The 12,427-nt window shown below is 44.5% G+C and overlaps 1 protein-coding gene across 1 annotated transcript in view; it reads right to left on the bottom strand.

Moving 5' to 3' along the window:
* Window positions 1–2,495: 2,495 nt before the first annotated feature.
* Window positions 2,496–12,427, bottom strand: part of wbp2nl (WBP2 N-terminal like) — a 39,400-nt gene continuing 29,468 nt past the window's right edge. The window contains exon 8 of the mRNA XM_084438084.1: window positions 2,496–4,061. Within this exon, the coding sequence (XP_084294210.1) occupies window positions 4,005–4,061 (57 nt within the window). The 3' untranslated portion in view covers window positions 2,496–4,004. The remainder of the gene's footprint in view (window positions 4,062–12,427) is intronic.

The following is a 12,427-nucleotide window of genomic DNA, read 5'->3' as shown; positions in this document are numbered from 1 at the left end:
ATCCTCGTAGACAAAGTATTGGGTAGATAAAAGCAGTAATGGTAATGAGCAGCCATCTTGGTTCCAGATTCATTGGTTGAATGGAGACAGCCATATTGCTTTCACCTGTCCAATCCTTTCAGATCTAGAAGAATAGCTGGGGGCGGGGAAACTGGGTGGACAGTTTGGGAGTTCAGCATCAGTTCATGTCTTCTTCCCTTCCTCTCCTCGTCTTTTTAATCACTGATCCACAGATCATCTTCTCCATCTTCACCTTTATCTACAGGTACTGGCTGTTTGAGAGCCTATCATAGGGGTTTGCTTTCAGGGGATGTTGTCATGCCTTTCAATTCAGTGTCAACCAAGCAGAGGCAATGGAGATAAAGAGGCAAACATATTGGACTGGTTTCCCAGACACATTAAGATTCCCAGACTAAGATTACTAAAACACAGATTACAGATTAAAAAAGGTCAAATCTAGAACAATAAAGGTTTCTTTGGTTGTCCCCATAAGAAAAAACCCTTTAGGTTGTAGGTGGAACCATTTCCCCAATAAAATGTTCTACTTGTAACAATATCATAATAGGGTGTTCCTATGGGGACAACCAAAGAACCATGTTTCCAGGATTGTATCCAAGAAGTTCTTTTAATGAAGAATATTGTTTTGGAAAACTAGTTCTATGTATGGTACATCAGTAAGGATGAGTTGGCCACCCAGTTACTGACCTGAAGCAGTGCAAGAATACCAACACTGGTTATGGACCTTTAGAACAGGGGGGTCTGAGTGATTTAAACTGCTGCTGAGTGAAGTGGGTTATACAGTATACAGAGATATCCTACAGTGCTGCTAAGTTAACCCTCAGAATTATGCTCAAATTACACTTTCCCCATTGGACAGGACTTATTTAGCTTGAAACCAATCAAATGTTTATCAAATCAGGTTCTACATTATAGTACATTATGAACCCATGTTCAACTGAATCCATGAAGACAAGCTGACAATCAAAATGGCATGCTAGTTAAATCACACTTCATTTCCCCCACATAAGGAGGGAAGGAATAGGATTTCAGCCATATAGTTGTAGTAGTCAAATGTTTTCCTTATATGACTTCATAGGTGGGTGGGTTGAAAGAGGATGTTGAATAGTTATTAATTTGGTCACTTGAGTGTTATTATAAGACATGCCTAATCCTTAACTTAATGATTTAAAGGGCAATGCTCGTTTTTGACAACCTGGACCTTATTTACGACATATTATAAGAAGTTTGACTCACCGAGATCACTTTGGTGTAGTTCGGAGGCCTGTAGAAGAAATTTAAAATCCAGCACGAGCCAGTATATCCATGTAATGGCGGTGATCGGGGCACCGAGAATGCCGTTTCTCAAATTCTATTTTCGGCCGCTAAACGGTTGTTTTCATCAATCAGATTGGATGAATCGACAGTTGAGATTCCTCAACGCGACGCATTGTTGTGGTTTTCAAATACGGGGTCTTTAGCCTCTGTAATATGATCTTTACACGCCTTTCCCCACTTGCTCCAGCACGCATGCGCACAGGCCAGCGCGCAGACTGGCTATTCTCCGGCTCACATTCTCTGCGCTACGATCGTTGTTGGTGCCGAGAATATTGTCGTCGTCATTCGTCAGCAACAATCCGATCGTAGCGCAGAGAATGTGATCTTTCGAAAAGTCTTTCGAAACGAAATAGCTTCCCCACTTGCTCCAGCACGCATGCGCACAGCGCGCAATCGTTGCTCCAGCACGCTGTGCGCATGCGTGCTGGAGCAAGTGAGGAAGCTATTTTGTGTCTAAAGACGTTTCGAAAGATCATATTACAGAGGCATGTGAAAAACCACAACAGGCCTACCCTCTATGTAAGCACAACTAGCCATTCATAAAGACAGATTGATGAAAACAACCGTTTCGCGGCAGAAAATAGATTTTTAGAAACTGCATTCCCGGTGCCCCGACCATCGCCATTACATGGATATACTGGCTCGCGCTGGATTTTAAATTTCTTCTACAGGCCTCCGAACTACACCAAAATGATCTCGGTGAGTTAAACGTCTTATATTATGTCGTAAATAAGGTCCAGGTTGTCAAAAACGAGCATTGTCCTTTAAGGTGTTTGAAATATATGATGTCATCTACTACGATTCATTATAATTCTTTAAACTGTTTGCAATACTTCTGTATTGAGTGCAATTTTCTGTGTATGTAGTAAATATATTTGTCTGGGTTTGCTAGTTTCATATCATAATAAATATGTTATAAAGTTAAATGTCTTCTCATTTCACCCCTCTATAACATTCACAAATGGATATTCAAAATTGTACACCTACAATCCGTGCAAATGGAGTCAGCACAAATGTAGTTTGGCAAAAGTTTTCCATATAACTCATAAATGGCTCTTTACCGCAACTACTTTGTCCAGAACAAAATAATGCAATTTTAACTTATAGGTGAACTATTAGTGTGCAAAGTAACACAGAAATGCCACTTGGAATGGGTTTTACATAAACATTTATTCATAATTCAATATTAATTTTATTTTATATTTAACATAAAAGGACCTCAGTAAGGAAAACGAGTTTACAAACACAAGATAATAATAGACATTTGATTAATTCAAGCAGATCACAACTCTATATCCTTTAACTAGTGTAAAATGTCCTCCAGACTAAATCTCACTGCACACAAAGTGTGTGTATGTATGTATGTATGTATGTATATATATATATATATATATATTTTATTGACTGTTAGTCACTTCGGCCCAGTTTCATCAAGAATAAATGAGTCTGCAGTCAGGGAGGTGCAGGCAAAGGAAGAGAGGATACCCTGTAACCCCACACTGCTGTAATTACACAGAGAAAGGGCTCTGGTTTCAGCCAGCCAAACATCAATATATGCGTAACCTGTATACGTCAATACAATACAGGTCTGGACCGGGCCAAGGGCTATTATTCATTAAGGGGACCAGCTACAATGTCGTCTCTCTGGGGCTTTCACCCTCAACAGAAGTTTGATTCGGGAGGTGCTAGGAGTTAGGACCATTGCACATCGACTTCACATATCTGCATGCTCTCTCTTAACCTCCTCCTCCTCATCATCATCATAATCAATCTACATGCACTAGCCCTTTGATAAAAAGCAAATACTCTAGAGTGCGTATGGTGTAGCTAAACAGAGCACGGAGAATTTGAGCCAAAACTCTCCTGGCTCTCTGGAACAAAACAGACAAAATCTCGCAGACGGACACTCAACTTGCAGCGTGAATGTAAAAAATACTTTGACAATACTAGTTAGAAATAGAAAATGTCCAATGTTAATAAGCGTTAGAATTTAGATCAAAAAATCGCTATAAAATGTTTTGTTAATAAACCATTTGACTAAAAATGTGGTAAATAGAAGTCTATTGCCTGTACATTCCTCATACTGCCCTGTGTGTGTACTGCACTGCAGAATGACTAAACACAGCATACTTAAAGGGCCTGTAGCTACTCAAGAGTAGGAATGCAGATCTAGGATCAGATCGCGCCCCAGCCTCATCTTCATTATCATTACCTGAAATAGACACAAGTGATAAGAGATTGGCACTCACACTCATGGTGAACATGGGCCTGAGTGCCCCTTCCCAAAGACAGCTTCACATTCAAGCACACTGGTGGAAAGAGAGGGTGAGCCCACTGTTTCAACCAGAGAAGCATAATGCTTATCTCTAATAAGTATCTGTTTCAATTAAAACCTTCCAGTTTGCTTTGGATTACATTATATAGACGCGGGCAGAAAACACATCCATAATTTCCAAGAAATATTCCTTTCTCTATCATCACTTCAAGCATTCAAAGAACTAGGCTTTCTGTATATGAAGTACAGTATGGTCTTCTATACAGCCAGGAAATCAAGAGTAGTCGTTTATGATGGTATCCTAATAATAATTAGAATCAGCATCTTCATGGTTTGCTGTAGGATCTATTTGGGGAACAGGAGTGAAATCGGAGTGGTGGCCCCTCCATGAGCATCAGTTGTCCTTCTTCTCTGGGTAGCTGGGATAGGGGGCGTAGGGTGGAGGCTGCTCCTGCAAGGGGGGGGGGGGGGCATACAGCATTTTAATAGTAATAATTAAACTTTATTTGTATAGCACGTTTCATAATAAATACATAAATAAAAGCAGCTCCTAGTGCTTTAGAACAGAGAATTTACATGCACTTCAACATAAAAAAATAGACAGAAAATGAACAAAAGGCAGGAAAAATAAGATGGAAGATAAAACACAAAAATAGGATGAAGATAAGAAATCAAGTAAAATACAACATTTCTAAAACCAATACAATATCACAAAGCACCAAATCCCACAAATTTGTATGGCACTTCTTGTTGTGTCATAAAACCCAGTTATCAATTTTTGAGATGCGCAATTAGAGTCTGTTCTATTCCCTTGTGAACCGTGCTGCACACGTTTGTATTAGCTACACAGACTGACTCTTAGTAGACCAAGGCCTACTTCACACATTTGTATAATTCATAGTGATTCTTAGTACCTTCAAGATGTCGGCGTATCTCCAGGTTTCTGCTTTTTTAGATTTGCATTTTTAGAAATCTATTCCAAATAATTGTTTTATCATTAATTATTTGATAAATGCAATTAAATAAAATATTGTACTGGAGAGACATACATTTAAAAAAAAAGTGCAATATAGCTTGGTCCTCGCCCATTAAGGGCTTTGTATATAAGGAGGAGGACCTTAAAATCAACTCTAAATGTTACCGGAAGCCAGAGGCAGAGCAGCTAAGATAGGACTAATGTGCTCTCTCCTCTTGGTTCTGGTAAATAGCCGGGCTGCAGAGTTTTGAATGAGCTTAAGTCTCTCAGTGTTTTTTGGGGAGGAGGCCGGGAGAGAGTGCATTACAGCTATCGAGTCAACTTGAAATACAAGCATGAATCAATTTTTCTACATCTGTTTGATTTATAAATGGTCGTACTTTAGCTATGTTTCTAAGGTGGAAAAAGTAGGTTTTCTTCACCTCTTTAATATGGGACTTGAAGTTTAGATCTGAGTCTACGATAACAACAACACTTGTAACCTCAGGTTTAATCCAGGATGTCAGTTTCCCCAGATTTTTAAACAGCTTTTTGTTTTAGGGCTGATCAGTAGAATCTCAGTTTTGTCCTGAGGTTGTTGCTCATCCATTTATTTATTGCTAGAAGACAGGCAGTGATGGAGTTTATAGCTGCAGGATATGCACTTCCTGGTCCGCTGCCTTCGTCAAAACTACAGCTAAAGCACAGCCTGTCTCGTCATGCCATTGGTGGAGGCGGCCTGTGCCGCCACTGCCCTCCCCTGACATCGCTACTGAACGCTACAGTACAAAGCCAACACCTACAGTACACACTCCAATTCCAATGCAAACACCCACACGCACCTCTTTCCCTCCCTCACACAGCCCACCCTCTGCCTCTCTCTCTCTCTCTCTCACACACACACACATCACATCAATGATTTTAATCTAGGGCTGCACGATTATGACAAAAGATAATAATTGTGATTATTTGCTTCAAAATGCTAATTGCGATTAATAATTGCGATTAATATTTAATATATAATATTAATATATAACTAGAAAGTACATTTCCTGGAGAAAATGTGAGGTGGGCTAGCTGCTGCAGTTGTTTGTAACAGCTACTGCTAGAACTACTACGGACAAGGCAATCTCCATGCACCCACCGGCGAAGACTGTGCGTCTCTAGCCCAATCAGGGGCTGAGTTGTGGGGTCTGTGGTGTGGACAGTGGCATGGTGGTGAGACTCCACCCCCTCAGGTCAGAGCTGGTCGAGGACAGTGTACCCCTCTCCGGGCCACCTACCCGCCCGCACCGGTGAAGACCATGTGTCTCTAGCCTACTCAGGGGCTGAGTTGTGGGGCCATGGCGTGGATAGTGGCGTGGGGGTGAGACTCCGCCCCCTCAGGTCAGAGCCAGTCAGGGACAGTGTAGCCCTCTCCGGGCCACCTACCTGACTCAACCGGTGAAGACCGTGTCTCTAGCCCACTCAGGGGCTGAGTTGTGGGGCCCGTGGCGTGGATAGTGGCGTGCTGGTTAGGCCCCACCCCCTTGGGTCACAGCTAGTCGGGGACAGTACAGTGACCTCTGGGCAATTTCAATGCATCCACCAATGAAGACTGTGTCTCTAGCCCACTCAGGGGTTGAGTTGTGGGGCCCGTGGCATGGATAGTGGCGTGGTGATGAGACTCCACCCCCTCAGGTCAGAGCCAGTCAGGGACAGTGTACCCCTCTCCGGGCCACCTACCTGACTCCACCATGAAGACGTCCGGGCAGTCTCCTTGCACCCACTGGTGAAGACTGTGTGTCTCTAGCTCAATCAGGGGCTGAGTTGTGGGGTCTGTGGCGTGGTGGCGAGACCACCACGCCACCACGAAGAGAAAGAAAGAAAGAAAGAAAGAAAGAAAGAAAGAAGGATGGAAGGAAGGATGGAAGGATGGATGGAAGGAAGGAAGGAAGGATGGATGGATGGATGGATGGATGGAAGGATGGAAGGAAGGAAGCAAGGAAGGAAGGAAGGATGGAAGGAAGGAAGGAAGGATGCAAGGAAGGAAGGAAGGATGCAAGGAAGGAAGGAAGGATGGATGGATGAAAGAAAGCAGGATGGATGGAAGAAAGAAAGAAAGAAATAAAGAAAGAAGGATGGATGGATGAAAGAAAGAAAGAAAGAAAGTAAGAAAGAAGGATGGATGGATGAAAGAAAGAAAGAAAGAAAGAAAGAAAAAAAGAAAGAAAGAAAGAAAGGATGGATGGATGGATGGATGGATGGATGGATGAAAGAAAGAGAAAGAAGGAAGGAAGGAAGGAAGGAAGGAAAGAAGGAAGGATGGAAGGAAGGAAGGATGGAAGGAAGGAAGGAAGGAAAGATGGAAGGATGGATGGAAGGAAAGGAAGGAAGGAAAGAAGGATGGATGGAAGGAAGGAAGGATGGAAGGAAGGAAGGAAGGAAGGAAGGAAGGAAGGAAGGAAGGAAAGAAGGAAGGAAGGAAAGGAAGGAAAGGAAGGAAAGGAAGGAAAGGAAGAATGGAAGGAAGGATGGAAGGAAGGATGGATGGATGGAAGGAAGGAAGGGAAGAAAGGATGGATGGAAGGAAGGAATGAATGAATATGAATGCTACCACAATAGTCATAAAAGGGTGCCTGTACAGAGAGCATGCACGTGTCCCCAAATTCAAATCCCAACTGACACTGTGAGCATCCTCTCATTCACTTCAATGGAAAGGCATGTTGGCTTCAGACAGCTCTCTCTCAAAAAGTATAAATGTCACAGCCTAGATATTGACACCGTAGGAATCCTGAGAAAATGCTGAACATTTTAGGATATGATATGTCCATGTAGCTTAAAAACTGTAGGCATGGCGACGTGTTAGAAAAAGGGTAAAAATGCAAAATTAGCAGCTCAAAAGGTAGAGTGTGGGCCCATACGTTTCAATGGGGAGCGCAGTTGCCGAACAAATCGTCATACAGCGAAAACTACAAGTCACACGGCTTAGATACTTATATTGTACGAATCAGCACAGTTATGGGAACGTTTCGATATATAATATGTGTATGAGCTGTTAAAACTGTAGGCATAGCGACAAGTTAGAAAAAGAGTAAAAATGCAAAATTAGTAGCTCAAAAGCTAGAGGGCGTTGCCATACGTTTCAATGAGGAGCGCAGTTGCCGAACAAATCGTCACACAGCGAAAACTATAAGTCACACAGCTTAGATACTTATATTGTACGAATCAGCACAGTTGTGTGAATGTTTTGATGTATAATATGTGTGTGAGCTTTCAAAACTGTAGGAGTGCCAGCAGTTTACAAATTGTGTGAATATTTTCAAAGCAACAGCTGCCACCACTCTAAAAACATAATGATACTGAACATTCCACCAGCAGTTTCAATGGCACAAAAATTACTATTGAAAGTTAAATTACTAAAAAACTATAAAAAATATCAAAAATCTGAATACATCCGGGAAACAGCTAAAGACGATGAACATTTTAAAGTTTGAATGAAGTTTCTAGCACAAAGTATGAAGAAGTAGTTAAGGGCCAAAAAACTGGGGAGAATAATAATAACTAGAAAGTACATTTCCTGGAGAAAATGTGAGGTGGGCTAGCTGCTGCAGCTGTATGTAACAGCTACTGCTAGAACTACTACGGACCATGCAATCTCCATGCACTCACCGGTGAAGACCGTGCGTCTCTAGCCCACTCAGGGGCTGAGTTGTGGGGTCTGTGGCGTGGACAGTGGCATGGTGGTGAGACTCCGCCCCCTCAGGTCAGAGCTGGTCGAGGACAGTGTACCCCTCTCCGCGCCACCTACCCGCCTTCACCAGTGAAGACTGTGTGTCTCTAGCCACCTCAGAGGCTGTGTTGTGAGGTCCGTGGCATGGATAGTGGCGTGATGGCGAGACTCCGCCCCCTCCGGTCAGAGCAGGTCGGGGGCAGTGCACTGACATCCGGGCAATCTCCATGCACCCAACAGTGAAGACCGTGTGTCTGTAGCTCACTCAGGGGCTGAGATGTGGGGACAGTGGCGTGGATAGTGGCGTTGTGACGAGACTCCGCCCCCTCGGGTCAGAGCCGGTCTAGGACAGCGTACTGCTCCCCGGACCACCCACATGCACCCAACCGGGAAAACTGCGTCTTTAGCCAACTCAGGGTCTGAGATGTGGGGACGGTGGCGTGGATAGTGGCGTGGTGGCGAGACTCCGCCCCCTCAGGTCAGAGGTTGTGGGGGGCAGGTCAGTGATTGCCAGGCCATCCCAATGCACCCCTCATTGGAGACCATGTGTCTATATCCCACGCCGGGCGGAGCAGTAGCCGTGGAGGTGTTGCAGTAGGTGTTTGTTATAAGTACTGCTAGTACTACACTCAAAAATAGATTAGACCACTCATCATAACTCATAGTTTTATTGAGTTCAATAGCTGAAAGAGGAGAACATATATTAATATGAGTTTGCAGCCTGAAAAAGAGTGTCATTCTGAATATTTCTTTGAATATAAGGAAGGAAGAAAGAAAGAAAGAAAGAAAGAAAGAAATGGAAGGAAGGATGGAAGGAAGGATGGAAGGAAGGAAAGAGAAAGAAAGAAGGAAGGAAAGGAAGGAAGGAAGGAAGGAAGGAAGGATGGAAGGATGGAAGGAAGGATGGAAGGAAAGGAAAGGAAGGATGGAAGGAAGGAAGGATAGGAAGGAAGGATGGAAGGAAGGAAAGGAATGAAGGATGGAAGGAATAAAAGAAAGAAAGAAAGAAGGAAGGATGGAAGGATGGAAGGAAGGAAGGAAGGAAGGAAAGGAGGAAGGAAGGAAGGAAAGGAGGAAGGAAGGAAGGAAGGAAGGAAGGAAGGAAGGAAGGAAGGAAGGATGGAAGGAAGGAAGGATGGAAGGAAGGAAGGAAAGAGAGAGGGAAAGAGAGAGGGAAAGAAGGATGGAAGGAAGGGAAGGATGGAAGGAAGGAAAGAAAGAAGGATGGAAGGAAGGATGGAAGGATGGAAGGAAGGAAGGAAAGGAAGGATGGAAGGAAGGAAGGATAGGAAGGAAGGAATGAAGGATGGAAGGAAAGAAAGAAAGAAAGAAGGAAGGATGGAAGGAAAGATGGAAGGAAGGAAGGAAAGAAGGAAAGAAGGAAGGAAGGGAAGGGAAGGGAAGGAAGGATGGAAGGAAGGAAGGAAGGAAGGAAGGAAAGGAAGGAAGGAAGGATGGAAGGAAGGAAGGAAAGAAGGAAGGAAGGAAGGATGGAAGGATGGAAGGAAGGAAAGAAAGATGGAAGGATGGAAGGAAGGAAGGATGGAAGGATGGAAGGAAGGAAAGGAAGGAAAGGAAGGATGGAAGGAAGGAAGGATGGAAGTAAGGGAAGGAAGGAAGGAAGGATGGAAGGAAGAAAGGATGGAAGGAAAGGAAAGGAAGGATGGAAGGAAAGGAAGGATAGGAAGGATGGAAGGAAGGAAAGGAATGAAGGATGGAAGGAAAGAAAGAAAGAAAGAAAGAAAGAAAGAAGGAAGTATGGAAGGAAGGATGGAATGAAGGAAGGATGGAAGGAAGGAAGGAAGGAAGGAAGGATGGAAGGAAGGATGGAAGGAAGGAAGGATGGAAGGAAGGAAGGAAGGATGGAAGGAAGGAAGGAAAGGAAGGAAGGAAGGAAGGAATGGAAGGAGGGAAGGAAGGAAGGAAGGATGGAAGGAAGGAGGGAAGGCGGAAGGAAGGATGGAAGGAAGGAAGGAAAGAAGGAAGGACAGAAGGAAGGACAGAAGGAAGGAGGGAAGGGAAGGAAAGGAAGGAAGGAAGGAAGGATGGATGGATGGATGGAAGGAAGGAAGGACGGAAGGAAGGAATATGAATGCTACCAAAGAAGTCATAAAAGGGTGCCTGTACAGAGAGCATGCACGTGTCCCCAAATTCAAATCCCAACTGACACTGAGCATCCTCTCATTCACTTCAATGGAAAGGCATGTTGGCTTCAGACAGCTCTCTCTCAAAAAGTATAAAGGTCACAGCCTAGATGTTGACACCGTATGAATCCTGAGAAAATGCTGAACATTTTAGGCTATTATATGTCCGTGTAGCTTAAAAACTGTAGGCATTGCGACAAGTTAGAAAAAGAGTAAAAATGCAAAATTAGCAGCTCAAAAGCTAGAGTGTGTTGCCATACGTTTCAATGAGGAGCGCAGTTGCCGAACAAATCATCATACAGCGAAAACTATAAGTCATACGGCTTAGATACTTACATTGTACGAATCAGCACAGTTGTGTGAACATTTTGATGTATAATATGTGTGTGAGCTTTCAAAACTGTAGGAGTGCCAGCAGTTTACAAATTGTGTGAATATTTTCAAAGCAACTGCTGCCACCACTCTAAAAACATAAAATTTCTGAACATTCCAAAAGCATTTCAAGCAGTTTCAATAGGACAAAAAAATGTTTTAAGAGTTAAATTTCTTAAAAACTATAAAAAAAATCAAAAATCTGAATGGATCCGTTCAAGAGCTGAACGTCATGAACATTTTAAAGTTTGAATGAAGTTTCTAGGACAAAGTATGAAGAACTAGTTAAGGTTCAAAAAAGCGGGGAGAATAATAATAATAATAACTAGAAAGTACATTTCCTGGAGAAAATGTGAGGTGGGCTAGCTGCTGCAGCTGTATGTAACAGCTACTGCTAGAAATACTACGGACCAGGCAATCTCCATGCACCCACCGGCGAAGACCGTGCGTCTCTAGCCCACTCAGGGGCTGAGTTGTGGGGTCTGTAGCGTGGACAGTGGCATGGTGGTGAGACTCCGCCCCCTCAGGTCAGATCTGGTCGAGGACAGTGTACCCCTCTCCGGGCCACATACCCGCCCGCACCGGTGAAGACCATGTGTCTCTAGCCCAATCAGGGGCTGAGTTGTGGGGCCCGTGGCGTGGTGGTGAGACTCCGCCCCCTCAGGTCAGAGCTGGTCGAGGACAGTGTACCCCTCTCCGGGCCACCTATCCGCCCGCACCGGTGAAGACCATGTGTCTCTAGCCCACTCGGGCTGAGTTGTGGGGCCGTGGCGTGGATAGTGGCGTGGGGGTGAGACTCCGCCCCCTCAGGTCAGAGCCAGTCAGGGACAGTGTAGCCCTCTCCGGGCCACCTACCTGACTCAACCGGTGCAGACCGTGTGTCTCTAGCCCACTCAGGGGCTGAGTTGTGGGGCCCGTGGCGTGGATAGTGGCGTGCTGGTTAGGCCCCGCCCCCTTGGGTCACAGCTAGTCGCGGACAGTACAGTGACCTCTGGGCAATTTCAATGCATCCACCAATGAAGACTGTGTCTCTAGCCCACTCAAGAGTTGAGTTGTGGGGCCCGTGGCGTGGATAGTGGCGTGGTGATGAGACTCCACCCCCTCAGGTCAGAGCCAGTCGGGGACAGTGTACCCCTCTCCGGGCCACCTACCTGACTCCACCATGAAGACCTCCGGGCAGTCTCCTTGCACCCACTGGTGAAGACTGTGTGTCTCTAGCTCAATCAGGGGCTGAGTTGTGGGGACTGTGGCGTGGTGGCGAGACCACCACGCCACCACGAAGAGAAAGAAAGAAAGAAAGAAACAAGGAAGGATGGAAGGAAGGATGGAAGGAAGGAAGGAAGAAAGGATGGAAGGAAGGAAGGATGGATGGATGGATGGATGGATGGAAGGATGGATGGAAGGATGGAAGGATGGAAGGAAGGATGGAAGGAAGCAAGGATGGAAGGAAGGATGGAAGGATGGAAGGAAGGATGCAAGGAAGGAAGGAAGGAGGGAAGGAAGGATGGATGGATGAAAGAAAGATACAAAGTAAGAAAGATGGATGGATGAAAGAAAGAAAGAAGGATAGAAGGATGGATGGATGGATGGATGGATGGATGGATGGATGAAAGAAAGAAAGAAAGAAAGAAAGA

Source organism: Borostomias antarcticus (assembly GCF_949987555.1).
Source record: "Borostomias antarcticus genome assembly, chromosome: 5".
Lineage (NCBI taxonomy): Eukaryota > Metazoa > Chordata > Actinopteri > Stomiiformes > Stomiidae > Borostomias > Borostomias antarcticus.
The sequence above is the reverse complement of the archived record's forward strand: the minus strand, read 5'-3'. Positions and strand labels throughout refer to the sequence as shown.